The 23,320-nt window shown below is 43.9% G+C and overlaps 1 protein-coding gene and 1 long non-coding RNA gene across 13 annotated transcripts in view; one reads left to right on the forward strand and one right to left on the reverse strand.

Annotated features, from left to right (window-relative positions):
* LOC116086808 overlaps positions 1 to 8,729 on the reverse strand; it is a 17,584-nt gene extending 8,855 nt beyond the window's left edge. For 6 of the 7 annotated variants that reach the window (XR_004117138.1, XR_004117140.1, XR_004117141.1 and 3 more), the window contains exon 1: positions 8,602 to 8,729. This is a non-coding gene — a long non-coding RNA (uncharacterized LOC116086808). Of the gene's footprint in view, positions 1 to 8,096; positions 8,237 to 8,601 lie in introns of those variants that run through there. The other variant, XR_004117139.1, reaches the window with a different exon arrangement.
* Positions 7,806 to 23,320, forward strand: part of Zeb1 (zinc finger E-box binding homeobox 1) — a 164,540-nt gene continuing 149,025 nt past the window's right edge. The window contains exon 1 of one of the 6 annotated variants that reach the window (XM_031364913.1): positions 7,806 to 8,256. Coding sequence is in view for 3 of the 6 variants with exons in the window: in XM_031364908.1 (XP_031220768.1) it covers positions 10,148 to 10,358 (211 nt within the window). In the remaining 3 variants the exon portion in view is untranslated. The other 5 variants (XM_031364910.1, XM_031364912.1, XM_031364914.1 and 2 more) reach the window with 5 other exon arrangements.

The raw sequence follows: 23,320 nt of genomic DNA on the forward strand, positions 1-23,320 counted from the left end.
AAAAAAAAACCAGAAGCAAAACAAAACAGCAGCAAGAACAGCAGAACGTGTCCTAACAGTGCTGTTGATCGACTGCTTGCCTGACATGTCTCTCCAGCTTCAATCCCCAATACCACTCGGAGAAAAAGTCAGCAATTGTGGCTGGAGAAATTCCTTAGTGGTTAGGACTATGCACTACCCTGCGGAGAGCCCTAGTTTTGTGCCCAGCACCCACTTTGTGCAGCTTACTAGCACCTATAACTGGGGTTCCAGGGGTTCTGATAACCTTCTGCTCTCCACAAGCACCTGCAATCCTGTAAACACATGTGCCCTGCATCCACATAATTTGAAATATTTTTTTTAAAACACCTGTAGTGAAATGAGGCATTTATGGGCATGTGGATGACTCTGTGAGGGAGACTGCTTGCTGGGCACAGGAATTCTCACACACTTGATGGGCACAGGTACTTGCAGTCCAGGCAGAGCAAGGAAAGCTGCTTTCTTGGAACAGAAAGGGAACCCGGAAGGCAGCAGATCTCAAAGGAGGTACCAGTGGTTTCTGTATTAGACCAAAAATCACAGGGGGAAAAACAGCACGAATGGGCGGGCACCTTTGGGGCTCCTCTGTAACACTTGCTCATGTTCCATATATACTTGTAGGGTCTGTCATGTTTGAGAGGCACTGGTAAAGACCTGGCAACACCACAACATTATGCAGCCTGGTGGAGTTTTAGTAACACTGACAACAGAAGAAATATTAATAATGCTTAACTTTTACCAGCAGCTACACACTTGTTCATGCCATCTGGACTGCAGACCTCACCCATGATTCATTGGGATCCTCATGGTATATGTGCATGCTTGTGGCTACTCCTATTTGAACTCCTTCTTAAATTCTAAAGAAAAAAGCTAACGTCCTCTTATTGTTTGTTCATCCTGCTCATTTTATTTTCCCCTCTCAGAATATTAATTCACATCTTGTATGATGCAGTCCTCTTAAGATCCAAGGCAATGCCCCAAATTCTCGTAGCATCATTCACACAGTCTGTCTCAGACTTGTCCACCAAGGCAATCTCACCTAGAGCCAAGCGCTCCTTATAGCCAAGCCTCCTGCCTGCAGCATTAAGTCTGGAAGGCAGTGAGCTCATCCAGGGATTTGTTTCTGCTCCACCTGAATTCCGACAAGCTCCATCCTTTCCAATACAGACATTTTCTACCTTAGTCAGTGTCTCCTACATATAACCACCCCACCCCCCTGCCATTTGCATCATAGCTTTTGACAAATCTGCTTCCCCTACAATCTGTAAGTTTCTTGAAGTCAGGGGCTGTGCTAGATATTTATAGACCCATGCTGTGTCTATCACATAAAATGCTCTCAGGAACATAAGTTAAAGAAAAGTAATTAATACTTAATAATTAAATATTTCTATGTGGCAAAACTGCTAAATGTTCCATAAAGAGTAATGACTTAACATAATACTGGAAAGCTGCATAGAAATAAAAGATAAAGACTAAAATTAAAGTTAAACAATTAATAAAAATTTCTCAATCACAAAACTTTAAATGTATATTACAATCCCTACCAAAGTTAGCCTGGGACTCTGTTAGTCATGTCCCAGGGGGACATAGGGCTACAGGCAGAACTGAACTTCTCAGCAGCTGATCTTAAAGCAGAAAGACAGTCTAAAGCACCTAGGCAGGCTACGCTCATCACTAAGGCATCTGCCACATGGGGTAGCATACGGACCAGAGGGCAGGTGACTGGAGAAAGGCTCTGCAATGTTGGTGAGTCTGGAGATGGAGAAAGAGGCCCAAGAACTGAAGGAGTAGGAGTGGCCATCAAACTGGGAAAGGCAGAGAGATGTTCCCCTCTAAAGTTTTCTGATGGTTCCCATTCCTGCAAAAGCCTCAAGAGAGAATCTTTTAGCCTGGTGATACTCATTTCAGACTTCTAGGATGATAAGCTATTAAATGTGGTTTTCATACACTGGTGGGCCATGTTTTCACAGTGTCAAGAGAACACTAATACATACACCCACAATAGACAGAAGTACTGCAGGCTGAATACCAACACACCTTAAGAGAATGGCGACTCATCCATGGTGACTCTCTCTTTATAAGGGAAAGACAGGCTGGTTACAGTATTTCATTGCCAGGAACTCTGCCCCTTCAGGATTGTTCTACCCTCCCTTTCGAGTCTGGCACAGTAGGCTTGATTTCAACCAACAGGGAGAAGCCCGGGAATGGCTAGTCATAGCTTGTGAAGGCTGCCTCAGAGCTGAGCACAGTGGCAGAACTAGTGGTATGGTGGTGGCACCTGGGCACATGCAGGCAGGGAAGAAGCAGAGCCATTACTATGAATAGCTTTGTGGTAAGAACAGACAGTTCTGTCTTACAAAGACTATGAAGCACCCTGCGAACAGTGTTTTAGGTGCATAGAAACTCTGATTTAAAATACTATTTTGAAGCTATCTCATCTAGATTTTAGATAAGGACAGAGCTTTCATTCTATACTTATTGAATAATTAGTGTCTGCCATTTTGCATGAACATTCACTAGGATATTTATCTCCCATCAAATTTCAATTTAGAAGCAATGGAACTGGTGTTCCTGGTTGACAAGGCTGGACAACATTTCTTATTGAACTATGTATTCCTCAGGGTTCTGGCATGTGGTACCGTTACAGGGTAACTGACTGGAGTTTAATGGGGAGAGTTCTTACAAAGAGGAACACAGCTGTTAAGGGAAGGAATGATAGAGAATCTAACAATTATGTCTCTAGGCCTGAAAGGCTCAGGGAGAGAAACAGTTTCTAGAACTTGGCTACAAGACACAGGGACCTGGCAGGAGCCATGGCCCTAGTGGAAGATGGAGCTGTAGCCACAGGGAGTGAACATTCTGGACTTGCTCCTTCCTTTGATCTTTTGCCAAGGCTTCCCTAACTGTCCAAAAGCAAACAGAACTGGGGGGCGGGAGTAAAGGAGCCTGATAATATGGGCCCTGGAAGGCAGCCCCTCAGGGATTGTCAGGCAGAGACTGGGCTTCACCAGATAGATTAGGAATCATGACACAAGCAAGCAGGACTCTAGAGTTGGAACAACTTTTTAAAACCTTGACCTAAAAGATAAAGGAAAAGGATCCAGACAGAACTATGTCAGACCTAGAAGAAAGAGAAAGAGGATGATTAAAAAGTAAAATAGTGGGGTGTGGCCCAGTGTGTGACCTAGTTATGTAACATAAAGAAAAGCAGCAAAGGATCAGAAGCAAGAGGTGTAGGGATGAGCGAGGTCGGCCCAGGCACTTAGAGCTGTGGGTGTAACTCAACATGGGTTTCTACTGCTAACCTTTTCATGTGACCTTAACACAATGGTCAAAGATTTAAAACAGGCTACTCACTTTTTTTTTTTTTTAAATTTTAACTGTGAACTAGATATGGTCCAAGGGATAACTGCTAGCAATGCCTGTGGCTGAGACCATGAGTTACAGAAAGCCAGGGGTATAAGCCAAAGAACAGATGTACTCTGTAACAAAATCAGCCAGCTGCTAAGAGAAGTCAAGATGCCAAACAAAGACAAATTCAGAAACAAAGGGGCAAAGACAGCATCGCAAACCAAATGCCAGACCCCTGATACTGTGGTAAGTATAGTCTACTCAAAACCATTTGTTCATGCTGGGCTCTCTGGTGTCGACCCCTGAGCACATCACGCATGTTCACACCCAGTATCAATAAAAGATATCTTCTATAAGAGAAGTTGCTGAAATTAATCCACATTAATTATTGTATTAGTTTTTGGAGATGACCAATGACATTCTGCAACTCTATCCCTAAATAAGTTTATGCTTCTATACCATGTGTTTTGAAAAGGCCACCTGTGTTAACAGCCCGACCGTTAGCAGCTTGTTGACCTCTATTAAGAGTGGGAGCCTTTTCCTTAAGGAGAAATTTTGTGATGCAGTATAATAAAAATTACCTGGAGGTATGAGGAAAACATGTTCCTTTGTCATCTTTTAATAGTGAAGTTGGCACACAGGTCCTGAGGAGGACTGCTGGTTAAGCACCTTCCGGAGGTCTGCTGCAGACTGGCTGAACAGCAGCTGTGAGATGACCACCAGCTTCCTTTATCCACTATGAACAGATCCAGTCTCATCTGAGACATTACATGGAAGCAGCTTGAAGGGCCCCTGCATTCTTTCTTTCTTATTTTTTTTTTTTTTTGGTGGGGGGGTTTTCGAGACAGGGTTTCTCTATAACCCTGGCTGTCCTAGAACTCACTCTATAGACCAGTCTGGCCTTAAACTCAGAAGGGACCCTGCATTCTTTAAATGTGTCCTGGTCAGTTTTTTTTGTCAACCAGACACAAGCTAGAGCCATTTGAGAGGAGGGAACCTCAACTGAGAAAATGTTCTCTGCCAGAGTGACTTATAGTGCATTTTCTTGACTGATGACCACCCGACGTGTGAGCCCACTGTGGGCAGTGTCATCCTTAGAATGCTGGTCCTAAATGCTATAAGAAAGCAGGCTAAGCAAGCCACGGGGAGCAAGCCAGTGTGCATCACTCTGCCATGGCCTCTGCAACAGTTCCTATCTGCAGGTTCCTGCCCTAGCTTCCTTCAGTAATAAAGTCTGATCTGAGACTTATAAACTTGAATAAATCCTTTCCTTCCTGGTGGGGTTGGAAGAAGAATGTTTCCCACAGGTTCATACATTTGAATGCCCAGTCACCTTTGAATGGAAATATTTGGGAAGGACTAGGAGGTGTGGCCTGTGGTAGGACGTGTGTCACTGAGAGGGCGCTTTCAGGTTTAAAAAGCCCATGTCCACAGAGTCTCTCTCTGCCTGCGAATCAGCATATAAAACTCTCAGCTACTGCTCTAAGCACCATGGTTGCCTGCTTTCTCCAATGATGACCATGTACTAACCCTCTGAAACTGTAAGCAAGCCCTCAGTTAAATGCTTTCTTTTATAAAAGCTACCTTGGTCATGATGTCTCTTCACAGCAACAGAACCATGACTAGAATATCCTCCAAGCTGCCTTTCGTCATGGTGTTTTATCAGCAATAGAAACCCGAAGGAACATATAATCAGTGTACCTCCTTCAAAGGTCCAATTCACACTGGACAGGCACTGGATGAAGAGGTAGCACTGGCACAGGAATCTTCCGTGACATTACCTAGAGAATCATAGTCACACATCTCGAATGTACTTGGACAGTGAGGTGGCCTTGTTTTATAAACACCAGATAACTTCAAAATAGTCATCTATCAGAGTTGATCCTAATGTGTAAGCCAATCTTACACGAAAAGCAAGTTATATGCAAAGGGTATGAAAAATTTATAGGAAATTCAGAATTGGATGGATACATTTACATTTTCCCACTACATTTTGAAAATACAGCAATCCACATTTTACAATATATCTTCCTCAACATATACAACCCTAGTGCTCAAAGCAGTGTTAGCACTCCACTAACAAAGGCACATACTGCAGGCATGTTCTTTCTGTGATGCACCAGTCCCTGCAAACAAGACATGATGCAAGTTAAAGTCACTGGTCTCCTTAGCCCCTCAGTCTACACTCTTTTTATTTTGAAACAGGGTATCCTGTAGCCCGGGCTGTCATGAAACTCAGTATGTAGCCAAGGATGATCTTGACCTTCTGACCCTCCTTTCTCTACCTCCCAAGGGCCGGATTTAATCTAAATTTTAATATGCATTCCCTTTATAAGTTGGTTCCAAAGACTTTTTTCCATTCTTTGGTTAAGATAAAGCTGTCACACAGAATCAAGTTTAAAGTAGTGTTCTACATTCTGAGACTTACTTCTGCCTGCTCTCTCTAGAAAAGATTTCAAACATCTTGAATAACATTATAGAAATATAAACAGAAGCCAAATATTTAATTTGTATGTTATCAGAGGTTCTTGTGAAAGTGAAACTTTGTGTAAATTTGGCTCACCAATATTTCCGGGATGTATTTTAAAAATCAAACTGGGCAGAAGTAATCCTTTAGGGAAAAGGAAAATGATAAAGGAGCTTAAGATCTAGAAAGGACATGACTGGTAGTTCCTGGGTTTCACCTTAACAGTCCCTGAAACGATGATAAAGTAAGGCACACAACCTTCACTTTATTGATAAGAACAGCTCAGAAAACTTAGACAAAACCTATCTCAGAAATATTTATTAAACAATCTACAAGGTAGGCACTCTGGTAGGTACTGAGGACACAGACAAGCCCAAGGAAATGTTTATTGTCCCCATAGCTAATAATGCAACCCAGCCCAACTCACTCTGTAAGCACTAAGTCACTCTGTAAGCACTAAGTCACTCTGTAAGCACTAAGTCACTCTGTAAGCACTAAGTCACTCTGTAAGCACTAAGGAACTCTGTAAGCACTAAGTCACTCTGTAAGCACTAAGTCACTCTGTAAGCACTAAGGAACCAAGTGCTGTCTGAGCTGCTTGTGTCTCTATGACTGGTAGGCCGAGGAAGAACAAAGATGCATTCACAAGCCAGGAAAAGAACTGCAAGTTTGACACCTCCAAGTTTAAGGGAAGGTAAAATTGTGGTAGAGAGAACATTTTCTTTTCCTTTTGGCTGGAAACTAGACAATTTCCAGTAAAAGACAGAAGTTTATGATGTGATTCAGAAATCCATGGAGGCCTGGCCATGGCTCATTCACGTAATGCCAGCTACTCAGGATGCCATGGCACAGGGTCCCAAGCTCAAGGGCTAAACCACACACAGTGACTCAAGGCCATTAATCCAAGGATACCATTCTGACATGTATGTTTCAGTTAACACAGTACTGAAGAAGTACGAACAGGGACAAAGAAAAAGTCAGGTTTTGCAATGAGTACAGATCTGATGTGCGTCAGTCCTATTATTCAGACCCAGCAAATGTGGGAGGGTTTCATCTATAGCCAGTGCTTTTTAATTACTGGACCCTGGTTGTACACATATTTCAATTTAATGAATCTTTTAACACCTCGGGGTTGGAGTTGTTATTATGGACAGGGTCTCACTATGCAAACCAACGTTGGCTTGATACTTGTGACCTTCCTGCCTCCATCTCCCACATTTAAAGAGTGCTGCTGTGTGTCACCATTAAAAAACCCCTTCCTTGGGTAGGCAGAAACCTACCAGCAGGTGTCATTTCTCCGAACTGTGCTGATTTAATGTCGTATTCCTTACATTCTAAGGCATGTTTACAGGTTGTTATCTCTATCCATAAATACCCTTAATACAATATCTACATATCTGAAATAATGGCTTAGCTCATTTATTTCATAGAATGGTCCCACATAATTCCTCCTTTGAAAAGGGGTGGGAAGGAGGAGAAAGGTCAACTTAAATCCCAATTTCTGAAAACGGGTGTCAAGGTATTTTGGTTCTTGTACAAAGTCGAAGGACTAAAGATAATAGGCAGCATCAGCCCACATTAGTCACCCTTGCTTTTAGCCTGAGGCCCTCCCACTTCGACAACAGCTCAGATAAGTGTAAAACTTGGTTATTTTGAGACAGGGTTCCACTCTTTAGCCCAAACTCTCAGCCATCCTCCTGCCTCAGGCTTCTGACTTTTTGGATTACAGGTTTCCAAGCATGCTCAATGGCAAATCACCACAACCCTGAGCACCCACCCTGGGATCCTGCAGGGTAGGGCAGGCAAGGTGACGGCAGGTGAGCCAGGCGCAGATGAGGAAGTGAGCCTGGCACAGTGCGGGGGGGATTACTCATGCTGCTTTCCTGCTAGCGGAATTTCTCGCCTCCCTCTCCGTCCAGCTGAAGTTCAACCTAACTGCAGTCACTTCCCGTCCGGACGGGCTGGGGAAACCCGCGCGGCCGTCCGTGGGAGGGGAGGAAGGAGGCCGAGCGAGTCAGGTAGCTCGCGCGCCGCGGTCCCGGCTGTCCACGTCCCCGGCAGGCACGTGCGGGTCGCCGCACCAACAGCTGGAGCGCGCCGATCTACGCGCAGTGCGCAACTCGTCCGCCCGCGTCCGGGTGGAGCGGGTGTGGCCCGTGCGGCCAGCTCCACCTGGCCCAGGGAGCCACGCTGTCGCCCTCCCGTCCCCGTCCCCGTCGTCCCAGCCACCCATCCCCCCCGCCACGCCACCCCACCACACCTGAGCAAAAACTTTTCCCTCGCCTCCACGATTCAAACTCGGCAGCGTCCCACGGCTGCCGCAAACCACCCCGGCCCTAGCAACAAGGTTCCGGCCGTAGAGCGAGCGCCGCTAGGTGTTAGGAAGGTGATGTCGTAAAGCCTCGAGTGTCGTAAACCAGGTGCGGTGGGGAGGGGGAGGGGTGGAGGCGGCGGGTGGGGGGGGGAAAGGGGAGGGAGGGAGGGAGGGAGGGAGGAGGTGACTCGAGCATTTAGACACAAGCGAGAGGATCATGGCGGATGGCCCCAGGTGTAAGCGCAGAAAGCAGGCGAACCCGCGGCGCAATAACGGTGAGTGGCGGAGGGGCCCGGCGCGGCGGCGGGCAGCGGGCGGCCGGGCGAGGGGCGCAGAGCCAAGCGGGCCGGGGGCGGCGGCGGGGCCGGCCGAGTAGAGTGGGAAAGTAAAGTAGTGCGTCCCGCCGCCGCCGCCGCCGCCGCGGCCGCTGTCCTGGACCGTTATGTCTTACCTGCCTCTGCGCCTAGCGGCTCGGGCGGCCCCGGGGACCGTTATCTGCGCCGCATCCCGCCGCCGCGCCCGGCCACTTTCCGCCCGCGGGTGGAGCGGCTGTTGCTTCTTTCCGCACTTTCTCCACTCTTGCTGCCCCTCGGCGCCTCCCCGCGCGCGATTCCTCCCTCCGCGCAGGCCGCGGCGGCGGGGAACAAACTTGCGGCGGGCAGGCGCGGGCGGGCGCGGGCGCGGGAGGGAGAGGACGGGCGGCCGCGGGCTGGTTGCGTGTCGGCTGCGTGTCGGCCGTGCGCGCGTGTGCGCGGGAGCGGGCAGCGCGCCGGGTCGGGCGCCCGCGGGAAAGTTGCGCCCCGCGCGCTCGCGGGCGGCCGGGCGGGCGGGCGGGGATGGGGACGCGCGGGGCCGCCGTGAGCCGGGCGCTCGAGGGGCTGGAACCCAGCGCCTGCGGTGCCCGTCGCGGGCCGGGCACGCTCTGGTGGCTCCTGGCTGCTGCCGCGGGGCGTGCGTGTGCGTGGACTCGCCGCCTGCGGGCCGGGAAACGGCACAGACAGGTCGGGACGCCCGGGCAGCCCGAGTCCCGGCGGGCACGGGGCTGTGTGCATGCGCCTCGCTTTGGCTCTTTCGGTTTGGGGAAGTTGTTACCTGGGCCCGACGCGCCAGCAGAGGACAGATAATGGAGCTGGGCTGGCGCTCGGGGTCGCGAGTGGGGCGGGTGGGGGAGGGGGCGGGCGGCCCGACGGGCGCACGGGGCTGCGGCTCGCGGTGCAGCTGCGCGGGGTATTGATTTCCGCGGATGTGCCAGGGAAACACATTCCTCCTCGGCTACAGAGTTTTTTTGTTGTTGTTGTTGGTGGTGGTGGTTTTTGTTTTGTTTTGTTTTGTTTTGTTTGTTTAAGGGGAAAAGCCACAGGCACTAGGAGAGAAAGCGACACCCCGACTTGTGTCGGTGGGTGCCCCGTGGGCTCTCCCAACGTAGGGAGAAGCAGGAGTTGTTAGATGGTACCTCTCTTTAGGCGAGTGTGCTCGCTGCTCGCAGCGCGGACAGCCTCTGCTCCTGGTCATTGTCTGGACAGTCCCTGCGGCGGCGGCCGGGGGATGCCCCCGCCCGGGTACCTGTGTGTGGTGATGGGCGGCCACAGCCCTGCACTGCTGCGGCCGCGGCTATATAAGGAATTCCTCGTGCCTTTCGCACCCAGTGGCTCCGTGGGGGCTCCTGCGGGGTGTTGAAACACGAGTTTTTAAAATTGGGGGAATAAATGCGCCCCTGAGGGCATCGATGTGTCGTCCAGAGAACTAGGAAATCCTGTTTAAGTGGCAACCCTGGCGCGCCCCCCACGCCCCACCCCCGCCCAGCCTGCATTGCTCCCTCCCCTCCGGGATGCCAAACGCCAGGTTTTGTAACCTTTCCTGGCAATTTTAGATTTTGTGTGGGATTTCCTGTCTAGAAGCAGATACAACGATTTTAGGCTGTTCCAGAGAGGTTTCGTCTCGGTTGTAAACACATTTTGAATGTATCTGAGCCCACATTAACATCCCTGGTGCCATGAATGATTTTCAGTTGTTCAGATAAACGTTGCTTTTCGGAGAAGCCTGCTCGTTCGTTCGAAGGGAAAGGTGTGTTGGTAGCGTCATTGTGGAGAGGTTGTGGCAAGGACCTGAGCACAGGCTACCGCAATTGTAATTTCCTGCTTCTAGCGTCAGATAGTGTCTGTTCTACATTGAACTGTTGCTGCTATTGCCGATGTGGCTTTATGAAAGGTAAGTTGGTTAGGAAAGGGCTGTTCACTGCCCTTACATTATTTAAAATGTTAATCGCCAGAGAAAGGGGCTTTTCTTGTTGCTGACGACATGTGTGTGACATGTGAGTCTGAACCACCCAGCGTCTGTGCAGCTGCTGTAAACATGTTTACCTGAACAGGAAAGAATGGATTTTTCTCCTAGTGATCCTGTGATATTAAAATATCACACACATAAGGCATATCAACAGATGACTTAAAGGGGGAAGGCTCTTCTGTGAAAGGTGCTTGAAATCAACAGGAAAAGGAGATTCTCGATCGCTGCAGCAAATGGCAACTTGTGCAGGTAGACATAAGATGGTGTTTAGTTTTTTCCTGCATGCATGTCAGCCTCGTTTTTGCTGCCTTCCTTTGCAGGGGAGGGATTTATTTACCAGGCTTGCTGTCAGTGTCTTCCCTTTGTGTTTAATATTAGAAACACATATTTGGGGCTCTTGTGCTTAAAATGTCTTGACTGCAGTATGCATTTCTGGGAGAAACAAAAGGTGTGAGAGAGCACGGTGCTAGCACAGGTACCCGCTCCCATCACTTTCGGCTCCCTCTCTCTGTTTCTTTTTGTTCTCAGGTGCTTTCATCCATCGCTCACCATTGCAGCCATGCTGTTTGATTTCGCCTGCTATTTTTTGCAAATTAAGAACGAAGTTATGTGCATTGTGTTGTGAAACCTGGAGATAGGTGCTGGTCGATATTTCTTAGCAACGCAGTCGTATTTAAGTTGCAGATGCTTCAGCAGAGGATTGTCTGGAAAAATATTAACTCTTAAAATCCATTTAAATGATTACGTAGTGGTATATACAATGGGAGATAGTAACAGAGATATTTTATATTACTTATCTATAAATAATATTTGTATTCATTTTGAAATATGTATTTTATGGTTAAGCCAGCAGCAAAACATTTTTCCTTTCCTTCTAGAATATGTGTATAGCTAGGACGCTGGTGACAGCATTAAAACTATGACTTAGCAAGTGTGAAGCCTTTGAACAGGACTGCCCACATCATGGAGCCTTGTGTGGGGATGCTGTGGGAAAGCTCGTTGTCTAAAGGAATGGCAGTGGAATTGATAAAGTTGATGTTTATTGTTTAGAATGTGATGCTTTAATGTATTTTAAAATATTTTCTCTTTCCCAAAGTTCCATTCTTTTCCTTTCCCGTTTTTATTCGTGACAAATGAGTTCTAGTCCTGATGACTGCGTGCTGACTAATTCACCTTAGATGCAATAGCAGACACATACCTTTCTATCATTAGCATCATTTTTTTTCTTGCTGTCTTTGGAAACCACCAGTAGAGGATGCTAACAAAAACAACTATTGGTACAGCATCAGAAGCTTGTGGGTCTTCTGTGCTGATGGGAAGCCTTCCGTGTCCTGGGTCTTTAAAACAAGCCGGAGTGCTTTTTAGTTTACTGATACCAGAAAGGTAGGCATGTGTTCATATGAATATACTTACACATTTAAGCTTTAAAGTCTTGAGACTGGTACTCTTTGGTATCACATTAAAGCAGTTATATTATTAAAAGTTTGGTTTTAGACTTGAGCAAGAAAATGCAATAACTATGTGTATTTATTTTGCATATTCACCACTGTACTACTTAACCTGTTGTTGATGTTAATAGTAGGGATTTTGAAAAAACACATTTTCAAATGTTAAAGATGTGCATGATTAGGTATGATAAAAAGAGGTTTCAGTGAAGTGGTTGCTAGATCATACTGGGTAGTGATTTTCTCATAGCTTACATAACCTTACGACTAGAGATGGGCTGGGAAACTGAAGTAGATGCTAGGCTCCTGTTGTGTGCTTGTAGCCTTTGGTTGTATCTTTGGCCCTGTGAGCCTCTTATGAGTGATGGCCCTTTTTCATCCCATACACATATCTAGAGAATAATCCCGCAGCACATTGACTTTTTAAGTCTCTCAGTTATAAAATAAGAAATGCAAGTTTTTAAGGCTTTACTGATTTTTAAGTTATTAAGTACTACCTTAAGTAAACTGTGTGCACTGAGACGATAACTTTGGCGTATGAATAATTACATGAAACTTTAAGTATTTAGTTATGCTCTTGTTTGTGTTCATAGAGTTATGTTAAGATAACTATAAACCTTAAGCCTTGCATTCAGTCAGAAGTTAGAAGCATTTCTTTCCCTGTTTATTGTAATGTAGCTGTAGAAATTCATTGATGACTTCCATAGTGCAGTAGTCACACTGTCTGTCTTGACTAAATCGGACTAAGCTGACTTGTCATATAAGCCTGTGTGAATTTCCCAGGATTGTCTGTAAATACAATTTTTCATATCATTTCTCTTTAATTTGGTGCTATCCTACTTCCTGATATCTTCATGAATGAGTATAATTCATTTCTTGTTTTCATGAATTAAGGAACTTAATCAGAGTTCACAAGGTATGAAATTCTAGCATGAAGCCAAACATCAGAAGTCTTATAGATTACAAACATCAGTCACTTGGTTAGATGACTCTGGCAAAAAAAAGTATGAGGAATAATTATTGTTTGCTTTTTGTCTAGCCTTCAATATTTTTAAAATTATGTATTATATATCTGTTTTATAATTTTAGTGGCTTTGAAATATGAAAAAGCTATGCTGGGAATATTTCATAGTGAGGCTTTTTTCCCCCTTTTTTTCTCCTTTATAAGTCATGCCTAAGCACGTGGTAAGAGTCAGATGTAAACACAGATGCAATATCATGTGGGATTATACTCCTAGCTGCTCTTAAGTACTTGTGTTGAATTGCAGTGAGAGAAGAAAGCGAGTGCAGATGCTGGAAGATCTGCATTGGCATGCAATAGTACAGTGAGGGGCTAGCAGGTGTAGGACACAGAAAGGTTTCGTAGGCTCTGCAGCATGATGGTAATCTGGATTCACGTCTTGTAGAGATGCAAGCTAAGATGAAAGTGCCTTGTGGAAAAAAAGTTTGAAAGTTTAAATGGGAGACGTGCCCTCATTGGGGTACATGATAAAATTACTTTCAAAACTATCATTTGAAAAGTTAGATACTATACATACTGCTAGGTAATCATGGTATAAGTCTAAAGTATGTGTGTTATATATTCTGATTGCATTTGAACTGCACTATTGTCCACTGAGGAGTGGCCCAGTTAACACATAGCAAATATATTTATTACCATAGCAGTTCTGAGGAAGAATTATGAAGCTTTATAACGTGTAAATCTGATCTTTGTGTAGACACTGCCAGAGGGATAATTTTTACTTTGTATGGGACAGTGTTTTGAGTATTACATTTTAAAGGAAGTATGCCTATGTATAGATTTGTACATGTGAGGCCAGAGGAGACCAGAGTGATTAGATCTTCTGGAGCTGGAGTTCCAGGCAGCAGTTATCCTGTAGTTGTGAGCTGTGGGTGCTGGAAGGGCAGCGAGTACTCTTAACCTCTGAACCACCTCTACGGCCCCAACAGACAGCAGTATTAGGACATCACTTTTACTACATGACAGTTCCTCATGTGGACTCAGCACGTCTAGCTGAGTATTAAACTTAATTAGAAGTGAATTATGCTGTTCTTAACCTGAAAGAGGGTTACTGATAATGTAATATGTATGTATATATGTATTTATTTTATTATTTATGTATTTACTGTAGTATTAGAGATTGAACCTGGGTCTCATAATATTCTGGAAGTATTCTACCTCTGAGTTCCATTCCTACCCTTTTAAAACTTTTTAAATTAAAGACAGTGGGTCATTAGGTTGCCTTGGGTGGCCTTGAACTTGTAATCTGGTTTTGGCTTTCAAAGCAGCTAGGGTTATAGCTACCTGATCAGTCAGTGCTCTTAACCTCTGAGCCATCTTTCTAGTTCCCTCTACCTTATTTTTGAGAGAAATCTCTTACTGAATCTAGGGCTTACCAGTTAATTAGTCTGGGTGCCCTGGGAGCCTTAGGGACCCTCCTGTCTCCAGTTCTCTAGTGTTGTGATTATGGGCATACTTTTATGTGGTTGTTAGGGTTCCAAACTCAGCTTGTCATAGTCAAGCACATTCCTGAATTAACCATCTTTCTAGATCAAATTTAAGGTAGTTTCAATACTCTAATTATAGCTTTCTTTTAATAAAATGGGCACCCCTTTCAGATACTTCCAGTACTCTTCATGGTCACTAACAAAAATTTGATTTCTCTATCAACCCTTACATTATTTGAATGCAGTATGGGGGGGATTGTTATAAGTAGAGCAGACTGCTGATATAAAAATTAATCACTCTAATTAAATTTTACACTTTTTAAAAAATGTCTGGGATTGAACATGGGATATTGAATAGCAGCCACTTGACTACTGAGCTACACCCCATCCTAAAATTTTGATTTTTAATATGAAGGATTCTTGTACCTAGTTTTTCAGAAAACTGATGCAGATGAACTGATATTTGAGATGCTTGGATGGCAACTACAGAGAGACTTGAGCATGTAATTTGAAGTGTAGTACCAGACAGAGTCAGTAATGTGTGGCTAGCATGAGTAAGTGTGGGACCCCAGACTTAAGTTAAGCTTATTCTCTAGGGAATGCTAGATGGGACTGTGAAAATCACCATATCTTTGGTATTTTCTCCTTTCTTCCTTAACCCTGAGTAAGTGCACTCTTAGAAATGTGTCCTATGAGGTTTTACTGTGGGACCATCACACACAGCCAATACTCTGTTGTGTCACTGAAAGTAGTCTTCTGGCACCATCACTGGAGGGAAACTTGTGTGGTTGAACACATCTTTATGTAGCACAGAACTATATTATTATTCTGCCTCCTAACCATTGGTGTATGTGGTGTATGTTCAAGATGTTCCCTAATGCCCAGTACTTGCCTAGTACTGAACACTGGTGCTGGATCACTTCTCTAAATTGAGTCTCTCCATATCCATTGAGGGTTTTTTTTTTTTTAATGTGAATGAACAAGGGAAGTGGAAAAAAGGAAAATCATTCCATGTTAGTAACATTTAAGACAATTAAAGTAGTAATATATACTTAGAGATGGAAGGATTTGGGGAGACTATCAAAAGCATTTTTCAAAGAGAAATTGGTAATAAGTGTGGTGGTTTATTCCTGTCATTTGGGAGGCTGAGACAGGAGGATGGTGAATTTGACACTGTCAGTTTGGGATGCAGAGTGAGAACTCGAGAAAGAGGAAGGAAAGTGGGAGGCGAGATTAGGAAGGGGGAGGGAGGAAGACGGGTGGAGCAGGAGTATACACATGCTCAGAGCTGAACAAGGAGCATAAACTGACTTTGCCACGTTTGTATTTCAACTTAGCTCAGAATGAGACCTGGTTTGTGCTCCATTTACTAGACTATTAAGTATATTCATCTGTGAATTTGTAACAAGCAAGTGGATGCCAATATTTCTCGTGTATTTATAGAATGCTCAGTCATCTTGGCATGAAAGGATTTCTACTGCATATACATGCACCTAGCACAGTTAGCTGTTGATTTAGGTGTTTCTTCAGCTTACAGTTATTTAGAGGAATTCTCTCATTCTCGTGGTGGTGTTCTTTACTCCAATCACCGCTATCTTTCTGCCCTTCGCTGTGCCAGTCCTACATGCCTGACAGATGCTTCCAACTGCAGTCATTTAATTTCCTTATAAATCACCAATTAGCTATGAATGCCTCCAGTGTTGGCCCCCATTCCGACTGCCACTCTGGTCCCAGTGATCCTGTCATGTGTCTTCCTATGTGTCAGGAAAGCGAGGAAAAATTTCTCTGAACAGTGGCTAACTCCTGCCACATTGTTCAGAAAATGACAAAACCAATCTTTACCCTCACTGACAATGTATAACTAATTTTTATTTCAGATTTTTCCAAAGTATGGTATTTTATAATATTCTGCATTTTACATTTTTAAATTAAAATTTCCTTATTTTATGTGTACGAGTGTTCTACCTACCTGTATATCTGGGCACCATGTGTGTGTCTCATGCCTGCGGAGGCCAGAAGAGGGCATCAGATTCCCTAGGACTGAAGTCATAGTTACAAGTGCCATGTGGATGCTGGAACCTGAACCCAAGTCCTCTTGAAAAGCAGGCAGGACTCTTAACCTCTGGTCTGTCTTTCCAGTCCTCATTTTACTATTTTGACAGCTGTTAAATAGGGTGTCAGGGTAGTTTTTTTTTTTTTTTCTAAGAGAGTGGTCATTTCTGCATATCTTTGTCTAGCAATTTAGGTTTACTTTTGCCTGTCTTATATTTCTTGTTGATTGCCTAATTTTTTTTAATATTCAGTATCATAATTTCAATCTATTGATTTTGATGATGGTACAAAAATCCTTAACTTTAATCTTAAATCTATCAAAGTTTTGACTTTGTGGGTAGTAGGGAATCTTTTCTAATTTAGAGATAAAAATACGTTCATAGAAAATTTCCTTCTAGTTATTTTCTTTTATCCTTTGACCTCTTATATGTATGGTGGTCAGCCCTGAACACAATGGGGCCTCTTTTATTTGTTTCACTTGTCTGTTTGTTGTTGATTTGTTGTCTCATATAGTAACACAAGACAGTATGCTGACAGTGTGCTAATCCTCCTCCCAGTGCTGAGACTACATGCATGATCTTCCACACTTGGCTGGATAGAGTGTTTCTTTTGTAAGGATAAGCAGTGGGTAGGGCCGGGGCTGATCCTGTATTTTACTAGTTGTCTTAACTTGGCCAAGTGACTTACCTTTGCTAATCTCAGCATTGAAGTGGGTAAATGTAGTTTATGAAGCAGTATATTTATTATGTTTTAAGGGTCTGTTAAATGCTACTTTAAATTTTATGCATTTGCTTTAAATAGATCTTGTATCAGTTATCTGTTTCTTATCCATTTTTAACTAATGTAACTACTACCTGAAAGGATATTACTAGAAAATGCATTCACTGTAACTTTGGCCTCGAGTGTTGTCCAGTTCTGGCAGGAGTAATGGACTAGTACATTATGTGTCTAAAGCTTCCATATGAAATTACTGTATGAAAATTTACATGGATGTTTCATCCCTCCCTCCTTCTCTTTCTCCCTAGCATGTGCATATGTGTATGCATGCACGTATGTGGGCACTTTACATGAGCATCAGTATGTGGGTGCATGTGTGCGTGTACATGTGCCTGCACACATGAGTGTCAGGAGTAGATTAGGTGTCTTTCTCTATCACTCTCTGTGTTATTCATCAGAGGCAGGGTCTCTCACTGACCTGACAGCCAGCAAGCCTGGGATCATCCTGTTATCTGCCCTTTGCCTCCCTCACAGCACTGGGTCACAGGCACATGCCGTGCCTTTTCCTTTAAGTGTGGATGTTGAGATCCAAACTCAGAAGCTCAGGCTCGTTCAGCAAGCATGCTTATCCTGGAGACATCTCCTCAGTCCTCTGGAGCATTAGATTATGCCCCTTAAGGTGTGCCTTTTAGCTCAGGGAGGATCATTTTAGACTCAGTTCTGGAGGTGAATTATATGGGGAGATACTGAAATACTTTTGTGTTACTGTTAACATGGAATTCAGAAATAACATACTACTGTCACTGTTACTCTGTTGCATAAATAAAGAAAAAGCCCAAAGGAGCCAAACTGTACATCCATGTTTGAGAAGTTTAAGATGCATGGAGCCCACTGGTTTTTATACATTCATTTGGCTTTGCATATTTTGAAGATGCAGATATTTTACTGTGTTCCTATGGCTTAGACCAGAAACAATACCAAGACAGAAGTTAAAACCATATGTGAGTATGTAGGCAAGCTTTAATAAGTGTACTGAGGTACTATTGTATGGGGTAAGGTATATTCTTATACATTTTGGCAAGATCTGGTATTCTTGCATGCTTATTATATAACTGCCAGTGCCATGAATATGGAAGTATCTCTCTCATCCCTAAAAGTTCCCTGGTGCCAAATGGCAGCCAGTACTTCCCACTTTTGGCCCCCATGAAATCAATGGTCTGTCTGGTTTTGCTCACTGGAGGTTAGAATTCTTGTTGCTAGAATTTCAACCAGGAAATGTGTACTACTTGCTTTAGTCTTCAATTTGTTTTGCATGGTGTTCTTGGAATTTGTATCACCCGTACCTCATCCTTTGGGATGGCTGAGTAGTATTCTATTATATGAATATAATATGATTTGTATAGCTATTCACCTAAAGTTGACCTATTAATTTTGATTATTTGTGGGCTTGCTGTAGTTAACCCTACACACACACACACACACACACACACACACACACACACACACACAGATTTTATGGGACCATATACTGACATTGCTCCTGTACACTTAAAAGAATTGCTGGGTCATTCACCAGGCAAATGGCTAACTTGATAAGAAACTGCCCACCTAGAAAGTGCTTGTCACTGTTGTGCCTTGTTATCAGTTTATGGTTTTATTCTTTTAGGCCTTATTCCTTGGTCAAAGTGAAAAATTACCTAAATATCTTTGAAGTTTAAAGCATTAACATGGTCTATGATCATTTTATAGTAATTTTTGTTCATATTCTGTTTTGATTTTGACCTATAAGTGCCTGAATCTGTATTTAGTAATTTTCAAGAGGCAAAGTAAAATTTAAAAAATCAAACCTAGTCCGTTTCCTTTTCTATTTTCCTTGTGGCTAGTATATCTGTAGGCACATGAGTCTGCATGTGTGCCTATGGAGTGAAGTGGCCACTACTGGCATTAGTTGATGGTCACTATGGTTTTGAAGCAGGGTCTCTCACTGAACATGACGCTCTCTGATTTAGCGAGGCTGGCTCCAGAATTCCTTCTGTCTTTGCCTCTCCAACGCAGATTATAGGAGTGCACCACTGTGACCTCAAGCCTTCCTAAAGCTTCAGTCCCAGACAAGGCTGCCAAGGGGAGCCAGTGGGTAGGTAGCATGTGACTGTTACTTGCCTGCCGCCTCTTCTTCCTTCATGCTGTGCAGAGCCCAGCACTGCTCCATTCACATTGCACACTGTTAACGTTAGTTACACAGGGTCCTAAACCCGCTACTCATCTTGAGTTCATCGAGGGACATATTTTCTTTGCCAAGAGTGTGTGATCACGATCATGCTGATTCTTGGTTATGAATCTTTCCTCTTGACAAGCTGACCAGTGCATTTGTTTACAGGTGTACACACATGTCATGTTTAAAGGATGCACTGTCACTAAATGACATATATCTCATTACTTCTAACCTTTCCATTCCTTTCTGTTACTGATTTTCTTTGAAAAGTCTGTTAGTGCTTATGTATATTGGTTTGGAGTGTTTTGCTTTGTTTTTTTGTTTTTGTTTTGCTTTGAGACAGGGTTTCTCTATGTACCCTTTGGTTGTCCTGGGATTTACTCTGTAGAACAGGCTGGCCTTGAACTCAGAGAGATGTGTCTGTTTCTGCCTCTGAATACTGGGATCAAAGGTGTATTCCACCTGACTTGGTTTTGTTTTGAAGTGTCTCATATTTTTATATTTCCTTGAAATATGACTATCTTGTACATTGTACATAACATAAATATATACTATCTTTTGATTTGGTATCCATGGGTACAATTATAGGAAGAAAGCATGAAGTGTGGGGTAGAAGTCTTAGGTTATAATTGTAAACTTGAAGTTATTTGGCCTATGGAATTTGAACAGTAATTCATTTAAGCCTACATGTGATTTCTGTGGATTTAATATGGTAGATTAATATGCACCATGCAGGAAGACAGAAACCGAAGGTACTTATTGTGAGGAAAAACAGCATAGGAATTAAACTCAGGAATCTAGTCCACCAACGTGCAGAGAGGACAGTGCTTAGAGCTGAGCCTTTAAGGGTGTGCATAGCTGTCCTGGGGAAGCTACTTAAGGAATGATATTCCGTGCAGAGGGATGACTTGTGTGGCTAGCTGCATGAGGCATGTGTTTCTCTATACAGGGCTTGAAGACATTCGTACTTGAGCCATGTAGGATGAGAGGATGGGGGAGGAGCTGGAGCGTTAGCAAGCAAATGAAGAAAGGAGTTGTTGCTGACAACCGACTTTGAATTTTGCCTTGGGAGTGATGTGAACTGCAGATGGTTGTGAAGCAAGGACTTGTGATGTTTGTGCCAGTCACCATTTAAGGTTTCTTTATGTAGTAAATGCTAACATGTTTGCATCATTAGAAGTAGGAAACGCTGTGGGAATAGAAGCCGACCCCTCCTTTCCCAACTTGCTAATCTAGTCTGATCGTGCTGACAGGCCCACGTCTCAATCCTGTCCCTGCCGTCCTGTCCCTACCGTCCTGTCCCTCTCAGTGCCACTGACAGGATTATGACTTGCTAGGAGCTCATATAGGTCAGTGTTGGTAGCTCAAACTTACACACCAATTGGTAGTGAAATTGCACTCTGTTCCTATAGGGAATTGTATGCTTTGCTTTTTGTTTTTTCCTTTCCAAATCAAATCACAATTCCAACAAATGTTGTGATTTGTTTATGAACCTCTTGAATGAGATATTTCTTCCACCATCAATGATGTTTTTTCCAAAGACACAGTACTCTGTACTCTTAATTACTAACTCATTCCTGTGTTTTTGCGTTGGTTGTTTTGTTTGTTTGTTTTTTGACTTGATACAAACTTGTCATTTGGGAAAATAGGACCTGTTGTCCTATGGGCATATCTGTATAATTTTCTTAATTAATAATTGGTGTGGGAGGGCTCAGCCTGTTTCAGGCAGTGCCGCTCCAGGCTGAGAAAGCCATGGAGACCAAGCCAGTGAGCAGTGCTCCTCCATGGCCTCTGCTTCAGCCTCTGCCTCCAGGTTCCTTTCTTGGCTTTCCTCCATGATGAACTTACAAGCCAAATAATAAACCCTTCCTCTTCAAATTTCCTTGACTCAGAGTAGTTTAGCATAGCAACTGAAAGCAAGCTAAAAACATGATTTCTGCAATTTAGTAATGTCTCTGAATAAAATCCCTGTGAACCTATCATTGTGCTTTGATATTGATCCTCACGTATTTAACTACAGTTAGGCATTTCCCATCTTTTTTCTAATTGATTAGTTTCTTTATCTATTTTAAGGCAGACTTTTGCTATAATCTAGCCTAGTCTTGGTTCAAGCCAGTAATCTTCCTGCCTCACCCTCAGAGGTGCTAGGACATAGGCATGAACCGTGATGTCAAGCTAGTAATCTTCCTGCCTCACCCTCAGAGGCACTAGGACATAGGCATGAACTGTGATGTCTACCCTATTCTTGTTGTTTTATACTGTCACGGTCCAGTGTCTGATTGCTTGTGACAATGAGAGTAATAAGTGAACTAGCTGCTTTATTATTTGGATTAAATTAGCTAGGTATTTAAAAAATCTTCCAGTTCCAAAAAATTTAAAAATTTACATTAATGCTTTATATTCAGTATATTACAACTCAGACTTGTATGCTACTCTTTTATTAAATAGAAAGAATTCAGGCTGAGTGTGCTGGCACTAGCCTTAATCCCAGCACTCTCAAACAAGGCAGGAGGATCGTGGATCTAAGGCCAGCTGTGCGAGGAGTAAGGCTTTGCCTAAGAGAAAGAAGGATGTTAGAAAGCAAAGTCCTCACTGTATGCTCCAAGACACATTAAAGCCAGTGCCTTTTAAAGGACCATGTATTAGGGAAATACACGTTTATCATTGTCTTGATCTCCTAGTTTAAGACTTTGTACATAAAGATTAGTTTCTTATTTATGAGTATGTATTTCTCTAAATATTCCGTGTAGTCCAGTTTATATCAGTTAAAAGGCACTTATCTTCTGTATGTTACTATTTACTGGATGGTGGGCTTTTTTAAGTTTAAAGATTGATCAGCCTCACTATTTGTAGTGCTCCTTCCTACTTCATTTTGTCTTGTGTTTAACTTGGCGTGTGTGTCCTGTGGCAGCTGTGAAAGCGAAACTGAGTGCTTCTGAAGTGCCTGAGACCCCAACTTCCCTAAAGCTGGCTGGTTTCTTTAGTAGGAAGCACCATCTTTCTCTCTCTTTCAGTCTTAATGCATGCAGAGGAGTTTTATAGTGCCAACTTCAAACATGGTTTAGTGCAGTATGGGGCAGAAAGGCTGCTGGTTCTTTACAGTAAGCAAGCACGTGGTGGAGAGCAACAAGATGCTGGCCTTCCCAGGGTGCAGCGCCACCTTCGCCCTCATCTTGTTCTTTTCTGCCTGACCTCTGTGGAGCCTGGAAATGGCATGTGTTTACAGTGAAGTCCTCAGTGCTTTCACTACGGTGATCAGGACAGGGAAAGTAGCTACAGAGGGAGGGGAGGTGTAGGGAGGCAAGAGGACACAGAATGGTGAATGTGGGTGAGTGTAGACATATGCTGAGTAAAACCTGGGATAAGGGTAAGATTATTGATTAGCTGAAGACCTAGAAATAGTGTAACCTAAGACGGAGGGAAATGGGGGTGAGAATAAACATTCATTATGAAAAACGTAAGCAGGGGAAGAAAGGAAGCATGATAAACAGCATGTGGTTAGCAGTGATAGCTGCAGGTCTACTGGCAGAGCACACAGTGAACATGCACTGACAGTCAGGACAAGCAGAGCACACACAGTGCACACGCACTGACAGTCAGGACAAGCAGAGCACACACAGTGCACACGCACTGACAGTCAGCACAAGCAGAGCACACACAGTGCACACGCACTGACAGTCAGGACAAGCAGAGCATACACAGTGCACACGCACTGACAGTCAGCACAAGCAGAGCACACGCAGTGCACACGCACTGACAGTCAGCACAAGCAGAGCACACGCAGTGCACACGAACTGACAGTCAGCACAAGCAGAGCACACACAGTGCACACGCACTGACAGTCAGGACAAGCAGAGCACACACAGTGCACACGCACTGACAGTCAGCACAAGCACAGCATACACAGTGCACACGCGCTGACAGTCAGGACAAGCAGAGCATACGCAGTGCACACGCACTGACAGTCAGCACAAGCAGAGCACACACAGTGCACACGCACTGACAGTCAGCAC

Source organism: Mastomys coucha, unplaced genomic scaffold (genome assembly GCF_008632895.1).
Source record: "Mastomys coucha isolate ucsf_1 unplaced genomic scaffold, UCSF_Mcou_1 pScaffold13, whole genome shotgun sequence".
Taxonomy (NCBI): Eukaryota; Metazoa; Chordata; class Mammalia; order Rodentia; family Muridae; genus Mastomys; species Mastomys coucha.